The 13,446-nt window shown below is 35.0% G+C and overlaps 2 protein-coding genes across 4 annotated transcripts in view; both read right to left on the bottom strand.

The window, feature by feature from the left end:
* Positions 1-13,446, bottom strand: part of LOC127832362 (uncharacterized) — a 35,606-nt gene that overhangs the window by 19,002 nt on the left and 3,158 nt on the right. For all 3 annotated transcript variants that reach the window (XM_052357797.1, XM_052357796.1, XM_052357798.1), the window contains exon 2: positions 11,954-12,040. The gene's annotated coding sequence lies outside the window, so the exon portion shown is untranslated. The remainder of the gene's footprint in view (positions 1-11,953; positions 12,041-13,446) is intronic.
* Positions 2,605-3,750, bottom strand: LOC127831293 (uncharacterized). The gene is made up of 3 exons (XM_052356267.1): positions 3,537-3,750; positions 3,060-3,197; positions 2,605-2,759 (listed from the first exon to the last, which is right to left on the bottom strand). The coding sequence occupies exons 1-3, from the start codon at positions 3,748-3,750 to the stop codon at positions 2,605-2,607; spliced, it is 507 nt and encodes a 168-aa protein (XP_052212227.1).

Below are 13,446 nucleotides of genomic sequence, written 5' to 3'. Positions count from 1 at the left end.
GTAACAACCGGCGCGGCACCGGGAACAACCGGGGCAGCACCGTATCTCCACCGGCATGTCACCGGAGCTCTGCCGGGACGCCACCGGCTTTCACCGGGACGCTACCGACTACGACCGGGACTCCCCCGGCTACGACCGGAACTCACCGGGATAAACCGTAGCTCTACCGGGGCCGACCGGGACTCTGCCAGGATGTAAACCGGGAATATGTTACCGCGCTAAAAAATAACCATCGATCATCCCGGAAGTCGCCGGCCGACCGGCTCTATCAAACCGGGATTAAGCGGTGCTACACCGGCAATAGTGAGACTTGGGCTTTACACCATATGATTAATACTTATTGACCCATTATAAAATATTTTGACTAAAATAAGAAAATTGAGAAGGTTCTTATATAATTAAACGCTATTAAAATTTACTGATAATTATAATTGTAGATGCCATGTACATGGCGAAGAGAAGGCATTCGTGTGTACCAAGTGCAGTAAGTCATTTCCTACAAATGCTGACCTGCAGAAGCACATGCGGCGGGAAAATGGGCAGACAATTGCGTGTGATAAATGTGGCGTACGTTTTGCTGAGAATTCCAATTTAAAGGCACACATAGATATGCACAACGAAGAACATAACTTGAAATGCTTGAAGTGTGACAAAGTATTCCGGCATCGAAGTAGCCTGTCTCGTCACATGAAAGTACACAGCAGTAATTAAGCGACGCCAAGTGTACAGTTCGCCAATCATGCATTTGAATTGTGCTGTCTGTGAAGTGATTATGTGTAGTTACATACATTTTATACATGGTCCTTTTACCCGTCCAAACACAGTTTGTGTGGTATATTGGAGTTTGTTGTGTATTAAAATGAAACTTTTTAAATGAGTTTTATAATATATACAATACTTCGTTTTGGTGTATGTCATGCTATTTATTGCAGAGTTGTCCCCTCTCACTTAGGTAAATTCTCTTGTTTTACCTTGTTCACGATACCTGCATCATTGTACATGCGAAATTAACAACAAACAATTATGTGCATCAAACTGAAACTTCATAGTTCTGTTGTTCATACTTTGTATAAGTACAAGACGTAATTTTTGTGGATGCAACACTATTTTATAGGGACAAATTTTCGGCTTATACAGTTTTAAAAAATATTAAAATTATTGCTTAAAACGTAGATATCTTGTTGATAGTCACTTAGTAGCATATATATTTCAATAATTATACATAGTTTTCAATGGGATATTTTAGCGACTGCGGCAACATTGTAGTAGCTTATAGTAATATAATGTACATGGCAATACCTCCAAGCCGGTAGATACCGGACTTGTAAATATACTTTGATGTGATGCAATCGGATTCCATAAGTGTGAGTTTTAATCAAACAGAGGACGTGTTGATTAAAATCAATATTTTAGCTGTTATATTTTTTAACGATTCAATCAACATAGTATTGCTTTTTGTGGTATATACCTTACAATCATTGTATTTTATATATGTATTTATAGAGGGGTAACCGTCGATATGTCCATTTATTCAGAGTAATGCTCCATGAAACTAGGCGACTAAATTCGAATATCTACGTCTAAAATCTAATCTTTGTGTGTGATCAATGTGTACTCGGAACACAATTTTGGCATCAACATTGTTTTTCACCTGCTTGAAAGAAGCCATTTCGTGGGTATTTTTCATCTTCATTTACGAGTTGTTTGCTGTTTTTCTAGTGACATAGTATTTGTTATAAATTGGTGCTTGTGATAAATCATTTATAAAGACCTTGTTCTGTAGTTCATGTTTCGTTTGTAAATGTTTTTTTATGCGTTAACGATAACGATGTTGTAGATTAATTAAAATAGTTTATACAATTTGTTATGCTCATTTGAAGTATAAATGAGTCACACGATACAGAAACCTGATTAATACAGATATTATATAAACAATTCTAGTCAAAAGTTTCAACACAATTTGATTGATGGTTTGCTTTTGTATTATATAAATGCATACTTGATGTTCCATATGGCGAAGTCATTAATGTGATGATTTATGACTATTTACACTCAGTGCTATTATTTTTATGTTCTGTGATAATGTGTTCAGGAAAACATAAGTATACATTTTAGACTGACAGTTTTATGTTTGCAAATATCCGCACTGTGATCTTTGTCTTTGATAATTTTTTTATAATAAATTGTTAATCAGAAAAAAATGTTTGTGGTAAATAAAATGAATGTACAGTTTTGTGATAGAAAGGATACAAATATAAATTTTCACTCGTTTCACCATTCAACACCATTGTAAATAACTGCATATTTCATAAGACTTCCACCTCATTTATGAAATTTAATATGCATATATTAACACGTATAACAAGTTAAACAATAAGTTGCGTATCCACATACGCCACTTACGCATGGGATACGTATACAATATGGAGAAACACATGCACATTCAGTTGGTAAATGTTCGCATAAGTACATAATTATATTTACCTTTAAATGAATATGTCATTACATGTTGCTGGTATATAATCTATATTATTTACATTCGAATTCATCGTTTTGCTGTTTTAATATAGTACACAAAACACAATGAAAGTTAGATGACGTCTGTTAAGCCCATTTTAGAAGTAACCAGCATTTTGGAATCATTTCTTCTAGCTTTTTCCCACCTAACACCAAGAGCGCCTTTTTGTATAGAGTTTCTGTCCATATCAACGGTCCCGCCTTTCTTCTTACTCCCTTTTCGATGATCAAAGAAATGGTCTCTGTAAGATTGAATACCATATTGAGCTTTATTATTTTAAACATCAGTTAGCGCAAATATGATGATAAAATATATTGAAACAAATTTATATGGTTCGTATTTAAGTATTTGTAACTTAAAAATATTTTTCAAACTTTAAACATTGCTAGCGTATTTCAAAGTTAAACAATGCACGTGGTTTCCAATTGATATTTGTTTTGTCATAACGATCGGAATTGAGCATATAAAGCCATATATGTACTAACGGGATAAACAAAACGAAGTTTGTTTTCATAGCCTACAGTAAGTCCAACTAACTTACTTGATCGTAATATCAGTAACGACTGCTCTGAATCTAGAGACGCATGCCGCACAGTTCTGGTCACACTCTGATGATAAATCCTTAGACTTCTCCAGCAGATGATATTTATGCGATCGTCCCGTACGGTATATAAATGGTCTATAATAAAAAATATATTGTTATATGCATGAATATTCTATGACTATATACTAAATTATACTAAAGTATACAAAGGTTCTAAACAAAAATTAATTGAAAAACGGCGGGCCTATTATGAAGATTTTTGAACGCATAAGCTTATATTAAGGGAATCTATTTCCACCGTCCCCTTCGTTGAGCTTGAGCAAAATAAAGAATTATGTTAAGTGCTTCTTTATCAGATAGGTCAACGCTCAATGCTTTTAAAAAAGCGGATACCACTTAAGAAAAAGTCTCTTGTTGGACTTGTTGATACATTCGACATCGTACATCAAGACAAAGACGATGGACATCTCTTACCGATTGCTCTTGCTTTGTAAATGGGAGATTTGAAAGGAGTCTTAATAGGAGATTTCAACGGTGTCAGTTTGCGTTTGTTGGTTCGCGAAGGCGTCATGCATAGGTGTGCTGATTTGTTCGAGATCTTGGTGTTGATGAATTTCTTTTGTGGCAACAAAGTTTTCCGAGCGTTTACATCATCTTTCGCGACAAGTTGAAGCAGTTCTCGCGTCATGTCAGCCTTACCACATTTCGATCTTCTGGATTTGACTCTATGTAAGTTAAGCTTTGTTTTTCGTCGCATCTTGTTAAAATACTGAAAAAGATCAAATTTAAAAGTTATTGTTATTGTTAGCATGTGTGTGTGTGCGCGCGCGCGTGTGTGTGTATCTGCATGTGTATGTATGTATCTGCATGTTTAAGTATGTATCTGCATGTGTATTTATATATCTGCATGTTAATGTATGTATCTGCATGTGTATGTATGCATCTGCATGTGTATGTGTGTATGTATCTGCATGTTTATGTATGTATCTGCATATTTAGGCATGTATCTGCATGTTTATGTATGTATCTGCGTGTGTATGTATATGCACGTGTATGTATGTATCTGCATGTGTATGCGTGTATCTGCATGTGTATGTATGTATCTGCATATTTATGCATGAATCTGCATGTGTATATGCATGTGTATGTATGTATCTGCATATTTAGGCATGTATCTGCATGTTTATGTATGTATCTGCGTGTGTATGTATATGCACGTGTATGTAAGTATCTGCATGTGTATGCGTGTATCTGCATGTGTATGTATGTATCTGCATGTGTATGTATGTATCTGTAAGTGTATGTATGTATCTGCATGTGTATGTATGTATCTGCATGTGTATGTATGTATCTGCATATTTATTGCTGTATCTGCATGTGTATGTATGTATCTGCATGTGTATGCATGTATCTGCATGTGTATGTATGTATCTGCATGTGTATGTATGTATCTGCATGTGTATGTATGTATCTGCATGTGTATGTATGTATCTGCATGTGTATGCATGTATCTGCATGTGTATGTATGTATCTGCATGTGTATGTATGTATCTGCATGTGTATGTATGTATCTGCATGTGTATGTATGTATCTACATCTGTATGTATGTTTCTGCATATTTATGCATGAATCTGCATGTGTATATGAATGTGTATGTATGTATCTGCATGTGTATGTATGTATATTTGTGTGTGTGTGTGTGTGTGCGTGCGTGCGCGTGTGTGCGCGCGCGCTTGCGTGCATTCGTACGAGTGTCTAATAATTAAGTGTGGTCGTTCGCATAAATTTATATACAAAGTGTGGTCGTTCGCAAATGGTTTTCAAGTGTGGTCGTTCGCACATTTATTTTCCCTTTATAATTATACTTAAGACAATGTTTATAACCTTTTTAAACCATTTAGATTTCGAAACTGTTCTGTTGGTCTTATTAGTACAGTTAAACATTGACAACTTGGTCTTTTAAAAGAGAAACGGACACAGAAACAAGATGTGTGGTCGTCTACATCGTCAAGTTCGATATTTGTCATTGAATGTTCTCAAAAAGTATTATACCTAAAAATATGCGCAATACATCAATGAAAAGTTGAATTCGCACTGAGTACGGTGCACCAAGGCATTGTAACATGTGTTCTGCTAAAACGGAGAAAACGTAAGAAAACATACCTTCGATTGACGTTTTATCCGAAAAATAGCCGTGGTCGTTCGCATTTGTGGTCATGTGACAGTTTTTGTTCCCGCACATTGAAGATATGGCTCCTGACACAAAAGTGCCGGACGGACCGACGGACAGCCGGCCGGACGGACGGACGGACGGACAAAGCCAAAACAATATCCCTCCACCTCTGGCGGGTGATAACAATATACCCCCTCTTCTTCGAAGGGGGGCCTAATAAGAAACATATTTTATCAATGCCAATTAGAATATATCTGGTGGTAACAAGGTAGAAATCCGTCTTTTTTGCGCTTTAAAACTTAAAACTTATCGCCTTTGTCGAAATGGACTGTATGTCTAGAAATCCTACTTTCGGTTTTAAAAGTGGTACTGTTTGAAAAATAATTAATTACTTGCTAACTAGGCCATGTAGGCTTTATATTAATTTTTTTATTTGCCAATTTTAATATACATTTGGTGGTTGAAATGTAGGAATCCTTTTTTTTGCGTTTTAAAACTTAAAAAGAATTGCATTTGTCGAAATGGACATAAGCATATAGAAATCCTACTTTCAGTTTTAAAAGCGGTACCATTTGAACAATCATAAATAACTTTCTAACTAGGCTATAGATTTAATGACAATTTTGCGCACTTTCAAATTGCATCTACATGTGCATATTTATTGATTAACATGTATTTCATTTTAAGGTTAGAGGCAAAATGTGTGGCTTTATGATAAACATTCATTAAGATTGAGTCATATCTAAAAAAGCTACTTTTTTGCAAACCTTTTTCTACTTAACGTTTGCAAGAATTATCATATTCTTAAAGACATAGGCTTCTACTGTTGGGAAGGATCACTGCCAAACAAATGATTACAGAATGTAGTGGAACAAAATCTTGTTGCTATTGTTGTTATTGCCAATCTTTAATAAGCCATGTTGATGTTTGATGGAAGGGTAAAACTGCATTACTACAGGCAAACAATGTGACAAAATGAGACACAGAGACTGGACAATTAAGCATTATGATCAGCCTGCATGTATGCCAAGGACAATTAAGCATTATGATCAGCCTGCATGTATGCCAAGGCATTGTTTTTTGCGTTCATATTTGGGGCCAGTATTCAACCACATCCCCAATGGAAAAAAAATCCCAAATAGGATCTAAAAAATCCCAAATAGGATCTAAAAATCCCAAATAGGATATAAAAAATCCCAAATAGGATCTAAAAAATCCCAAATAGGATCTAAAAAAAATCCCAAATAGAATCTAAAAATTTCCACTTGAAGATATCCAAATATATTAATGTAATGTATATACAGTTAAATCTGGTATTCTTGCGCGTCCGGTAATCTTGCGCAATCCGCAGTTTGCGAATTTCTCAGACAACGAATGGTTTTCTTACGTGATGAAAGATGGAATTTCACATTTTTAAGAATTAACGGATTTAAAAGGCACGTATTCCATGCAAAATAAAATTTGATCATTACATTTTAACATCGGTTGCGTCTTCCCTATACATTGTACATGTATCGTAAACACTGACCTACTTACGATAAATTCCAAATGAATAAAAAATTCCCTGCAGTCTTTAGCATGTTCATACTTTAAATTAAGAATTCATAAATCCAACGTGTAATTTAGCATTCCATTGCACAATATCCGATCAGTTATGGTCTTTTTGGCCATTGAAAATATATAGCGCAACAGACGACATTGTCATCATTTCCCGCCATTCTTTCAAACCACATTGGGTATTATCAATGGCCTAGTTTTGATATTTTCTGTAAACTATGGAAGCATGATCGTGGTAAAATTAAACCTGTTATGCATAAAAAAATTGTTTCAAGCTAGAAATCAGTCATTTTATATTTTTTTGTTTCTTTTGCTACATCAACAGAATGCCGCCACCATCATCTAAGAAACCGAAGTACATCTATTAATCCACATTACATTTGAATGGTTTTACAAACTGATTTTTTAAATAATTTTATGGAATGTTTTTGTTTCTAATTGGACACCATATGTCTTAAATTGTGCATAAATGAGGTCATAACACCGAGTGCGCAAAATTACCGGACACTGTGATAGTTTGAAAATGAGGTGAGTCATGTTTGTTTTGAAATCAAATCGGACAGTTCTTCATTGAATTAATCAAATATTTTTGTGTTAATAAGCACATGAACTTCTTATTTTCATAATAAATTTAGATATTATGTTGTCAATTTATAAAAGAACATGTTTTTAAACCAACTGACCCTTAACTGCGCAAGATTACCAGACAGCATCGTATATCTATTTTAGATTTCTATACTAGTTCATCTCCCATTAAGTTTATAAGTTGAACCTTATAGAAAATAATATATTTAAAACACTTTTATTCTCAAATTTGAATCATTTGTTAGCAAAACAACAACAACACCAATTTCCCAATTTTAGACAAACCATCGCAATTTTTTCCCAATCCAAAGGTTCCTGGATCCATTTCCCAAATGGTAAAAAAAAAACACTGCCAAGGGCATAAAAAGCACATATCGTGTCTTAAAAGGTAAAAACAGTCAGACCTTGTTGTTAACTAAGAGCTTTGTAACAAACTTGACAGATAAATATACTCAATAATTATTGCTTTGTCTCCTGTAATCAAGGCAAAATAACAAAGATTTAGTATTACATGTACTATAAGTATTGCTAGTTTTTCTTAATCAACTAAAGATTGCATATGTTACAACATGTCATGTTACGAGTTCAGTATTGCTTCATGCAGGCTTGAGGGGAGGACACTTTAACCCTGAACTGGATTTTTGCAAAGAGACTTTCTTACCACAAAAAATACCATAAAAGCGGAAAGCGTTGTCCCAGATTAGCCTGTGCTGGTTATGCACATGTAAAAAGCCCCATGTTCATAGAGCTCAAATATGCTTAAACTAAATAACTCAGGAAATTGAAGTCGAAGAGGATGACAAAAATGTGTCTTTAAGCTCAGCCTTCCTCACTTCATAGTTGAGACACTCTTGACATATATTCTGTATTTGACATTTTTTTGTAGTTCAGACATACTTGACATTTTGGCTTGTCAGAACCATGGAAGAAGCTGTACTGTATTGGTGTTGTGTAACCTAAGTTACGAAGTGTTTGCCTTTTTTGTTTCTTTTATTTAATTTTTTGTATGACCTACAACACAATAGAAGCTTCTACTTAATGCAGACCTTGCGACTGACATATGGGCCAATATAGTGACTTATATATATATTATATATTATGATTTCTAAATCTTTGTTAACTTGCCCACTGAAAAGAGAAGAAACAAGATGTGTTTGTGAAACACTATGTCCTCCCTATATATATGACCTTTGTCCTTGAAGGATGACCTTGACCTTGAGCTAAATTCACCACTCAAAATGTGCAGCTTCATGAGATACACATGCATGCCAAATACCAAGTTCAATATGCAAAAGTAATGGCCAATGTTAAAGTTTGACGCAAACAAACCAACAAAAAGACGGCAAAAACAATATGTCCCCCAGTATAAACTGGGGTCCCGCAGTATAGACTGGGGGACATAAAAATGGCTACGTGCAAACAGCATAAAACCAGAACAGCCTGCAAGTAACTCGCAGTCTAGTAAGACCTATAAATCTAGTAAACTAGAGGGCCTGAAAGGCCCAAATTTGCCCACCTAAGATAACAAGATATTTTTGGGGCAAATCTTCTGACCAAGTTTAATGAAGATGGGAAAATAAATGTGGCCTCTAGAGTGTAAACAAGGTTTTACTATAGCCATATAAGGAAAAATGCCCCGCCCCCTGGCAGCCATGTTTTTCAACCAACCGGCATCATTTTTGAACTTGTCCAAGATATTATAGGGATGAATCTTCTGACCAAGTTTCATGAAGATCGGACAGTAAATGTGGCCTCTAGAGTGTTAACAAGATTTTACTGTGGCCATATATAGCCATATAAGGAAAAATGCCCCGCACCTTGGCAGCCATGTTTTTCAAGCAAACGTAACCATTTTCGAACTCATATAAGATATCATTGAGACCAATCTTCTGACCAAATTTCATGAAGATTGGACAATAAATGTGGCCTCTAGAGAGTTAACAAGGCAAATGTTGACGCCGCACAAAGCACAACGCACAATTGGAACAATGGATGAGGCACGACAGACAAAAGGCGATCACAAAAGCTCACCATGAGCATGTTGTGCTCAGGCGACCTTAAAAGGTCTGAAATTAAATATGACTTTCTCAGGGACTGCAAATGCGTGAAAATACGTATCTACGTTGTAAGTGGTAAAGGGTTGATTTTGGAATGATTCTACTTCATTTGAGGCATATACAAAGTAATGTCTGAACACAATTACAGTTCCCATCTTAGCAAATTAAGCAATTTCAATGTTAATTGAATCTTTTCATATTTGAGGTGAAATGAGTTAAAGACAAACAATCATTATTGATTTCCAATTTATTATTACATATATAACAGCCAGTGCAGATTATAAATGCAATGTCACTTCATTCAGCCCAAGAAAAAATAACTAATATCATCTAATATTGCAATAATAATGCCATTAATTCCCCCATTAATGTAATACCCTCTTTAAAGTATATTTCATAGAATTTTTCACAAGAAAACTTTTGGATGGCATATTTACCCTTTGCATGCTGGGAAATTTGTCGTCTGCTAAAAAGTCATCTGCTGAATTTCTTAAATTAGCATTTTATTCGATTTTTTTCAAAGCATACTATCAGAATAGCAAACAGTTTGGATCCTGATATGATGCCACATTCTGTGGCGTCTCATCTGGATCCAAACTGTTTGCAAAGGCCTTCAAAATTCGGTTCCAGCACTGAAAGGATTAATACAACAACACTAAACTCATCCTCAGAACATAACCCCTGAAATTACTTTTAATATCAACGCAATTATCCTTGATGTAATACCTGATGGAAGGCATTTTTCACTTTATTTCTGCTAGGAAACTTTCCTATGGAACATGTTGTAAAAGCAATCAATGAGTATGACGTAAATACAGTAAATATGTAAATACGATGAACATTTCCCAGGTATGGTGGGTTGAACAGCTGTTGGAGGGTGGGGGGGTAAGGATTTGATGTTCAACATACACAACACATTGCAAGGTAACATCCATCGAATGGAAGATGTTTTCCGACACTCCCACGTCAGGAATGCGATGTTATTGTAACACCTCTGAGCACAGACGTAGGAACCACATTAACAGCATAGTTTAAAGGAATTTGGGGTGCAGATACAAGAATGGAGCTGGAAGTTTTTAAATTTCTTTTACTCCTGGAATACTAGGGTTTTTCAATCTCTCACATAAACTTCTATACTATAACTTCTATTTTTTTTGATAATTAATATTATAATTTTGAGTTAATTGCCTCTTAAATGACTTTTAATCAGGTTTTTTTTTCCACTTTTTGGGAAGATAGCCCATGGCTTTGGAATTGGGAATTTTATCGGCATTTTCATGAAATTGGGAAAATAAATTAATTAGCATTTTTTTCCACACGAAAAGTCCACTGATTAGGGAAATACTAAATTTGATATAACCCTTTATAATCATTCAAATTAAAAGAACAAAATCACTTTGTTAGATGTCATTGAAATAAAATTGAGATCAAATATACATAAGACATCTTTCTAAAAAAATAAAAAAAAAAAATTTTTTTTTTTTTTTTTTTTTTTTTTTTTGGAAATTGGGAATTTTTTGCCACATTTTGGGAAAAAAGTATACTTTTTGGGATTGGGAACATAGCTGAAATTCGGCTATAAAATCGGGCCAAAAAAAACCCTGTTAATAAATGTTGATATTCAACAGCGGTTGAATTTGGAAGAAGGAATTTAAGGTACATGTAATCTGCATCTTTGCAATTAACTGTTGCAGGTTTGAAACTGATGGCGAAGCAAGTTGCCATACAATTATCCTCTTAAAAAATTCTGAAGAAATTGCAACAAACATTTATTCCTTATGCATGTTGATTAATTTTTATAAAAGCTGATGTTGTTAATTTAACCCATTGATGCCTAGTGTCTAGAAATAAGGCCTTGACAAACAGCGTAGACCCAGATGAGACGCCGCATGATGCGGCGTCTCATCTGGGTCTACGCTGTTTGCTTGAAGGAATTTCATTATTTCTGTAAGAAATATTCTAAATAACGAAATAAATATACTAGACATCCCTAATATTGGAAATAAATGGATACAATTTACAAGGATGGGAGAGTCCACTAGGCATAAATGGGTTAAATTTAATACTGGAAAATGTGTCCTTCAAAATATTGGCCTGTCTGTCATTTCATCCTACAATCTTATGAAATATCTGACCCAGACATACAAGAACCCTTTTGAATTTACACAGAGTGTGATTATATTTCATGTCACTAATTGCCTGACCCGATGACATTGACAATTTTTATTATAAAGCTAAATATTATGGTGAAAGATCAGATGTAAGAAAGCAGCTATTTTTTTTCCAGATAGGGAAGAGTACCAGTACCATGTCAATTGTAAAAAATAGCGCAAAAAACACTGAATTGAGAAAATTTGGGTTGTGGTATCTTCAGATAAGGTATTATGGGTCTTTTCGATTGCTTATTACTGAATTGCACAAATCATTTCAATATTGTTTTACTTTGCCTGAAATGTTTAGTTTCAAATATTGTGCTAGCTTTAATTAAGAATAAGCTTAATTTTTCTTTAAATGCTCACCTTTCAAGTTATAAAGTTGATCAGAAGTCCAATCACAATAAGGATCACATCGTTCCCCGTTCACCTATGACCATCCATTCTTCCTCCCTACAAAGTACAACCACTAGTCAATAAATTGAGCCTCATTCGGGAAAACCTGCGCTTAATGCATAAGAGTAGTGTCATCCCAGATTAGCCTGTGAAGTCCACACAGGCTAATCAGGGACATTTTCCATCTTAACTTGATTATTGTGTAGAAGAGACTTTTTGCAACGAAAAATTATGTAAAGGCAGAAAATGTGTCTAGCTCAATTATTGGTCATTCACAGCTGAGGTACTACTTAAAAGTACCCTATGTACTCTTAAGTATACTTTAATGTACCCATGGTACAAAAAAAACTTAAACATACAAGGCCAATAATAGACTGTACCAAAGTTTTATTTCAAAGTATTGACAGACAAACCTCAGGCCGGACAGGTCAGAGGTGGGCAAAACAACTCATGATTGTGATCAGTTCACCATACCTTAGGAAACAATACATGTATACAGGAAAGAGGCCTACAAGAGGACAAAGGCCAGGTGCACAGAGCTGTTTAAGAAGCTTGCAACCAAATACAGCCTCATAATATTATGTTTAGTGCATGTGAAACTATCAATCAAATATTGTTCATATTTTTGTGTTCATATTTACCCAACTTTCACTGCCCTATTCACATTTTCAGAATACAGTAGACTCTCTGTAAACCGGACGGTCTGGGGACTTGCTTGATCGTCCGGTTTTCAGAAAGTTCCGGTTTACCAAGAGTATGCATTTTGCCGAAATATACATGGTATGCATTGTGAACAGAATCACATAAGAATAAAACAAACCATATACATTTACATGTACCATGTGATAACTGTAGGCAGGTATTGATTATGTTAATAGCATTCTTAAAAAGGTTTTGGTTGAGCAGTTGATTCTTGGATGGCCTTCATCTTATCCTCTAACGTAAGCTCTACGCATCTGCGTTTAGCTGGAGGCTGCAACATTTTAGATGCGTTCGAAATTAGTAAACGGCAATGAATGAATTTGCATACAGATGGATGGATATTTAAAAGTCATATTTCTCACAGTTTATCTGACAAACAAACAAACAACCATTTCAGCGTTAAAAACATGGCTATAAGATCTTTTAAAATACCCGAAATGATCACAAGAAAGTGATCGTCGCAACGGCATGCATTATTTTTTTAATTAAATTGTTTATCATAGGCGATAATAAATAATTAATAAAACGATCGAGTCAATCACTTTTTGGTGTTACCGCACGTTTATTATAGACATTCACAGTTTGTTTTAAATTACTTAATCGGATTCCCATAGCGCGGTAACGACTTGACACCTTTATGGTATGTTTAATCTGATTATTGATAATTGTGCGAGCAAAATGTGTGACACCGCACTCGCTGTGCTGACTAGGTATTGTTATTTTCATGCCTCGGGCATCTTGAGAATTTAGACCGTCCGGTA

Source organism: Dreissena polymorpha, chromosome 5 (assembly GCF_020536995.1).
Source record: "Dreissena polymorpha isolate Duluth1 chromosome 5, UMN_Dpol_1.0, whole genome shotgun sequence".
Taxonomy (NCBI): domain Eukaryota; kingdom Metazoa; phylum Mollusca; class Bivalvia; order Myida; family Dreissenidae; genus Dreissena; species Dreissena polymorpha.
Note: the sequence above shows the minus strand (reverse complement) of the source record. Positions and strands in the feature narration are given on the sequence as shown.

Bases quoted from the DNA above. Each gene is read 5' to 3' on its own strand.
- LOC127831293 (XM_052356267.1), bottom strand. From the start codon at position 3,750: ATGACGCGAGAACTGCTTCAACTTGTCGCGAAAGATGATGTAAACGCT. The intron at 3,198-3,536 runs GTAAGAGATGTC...TTTTTATTATAG, and splicing joins TTACAAAGCAAGAGCAATCG to ACCATTTATATACCGTACGG. The intron at 2,760-3,059 runs GTAAGTTAGTTG...TCAATCTTACAG, and splicing joins GTTACTGATATTACGATCAA to AGACCATTTCTTTGATCATC.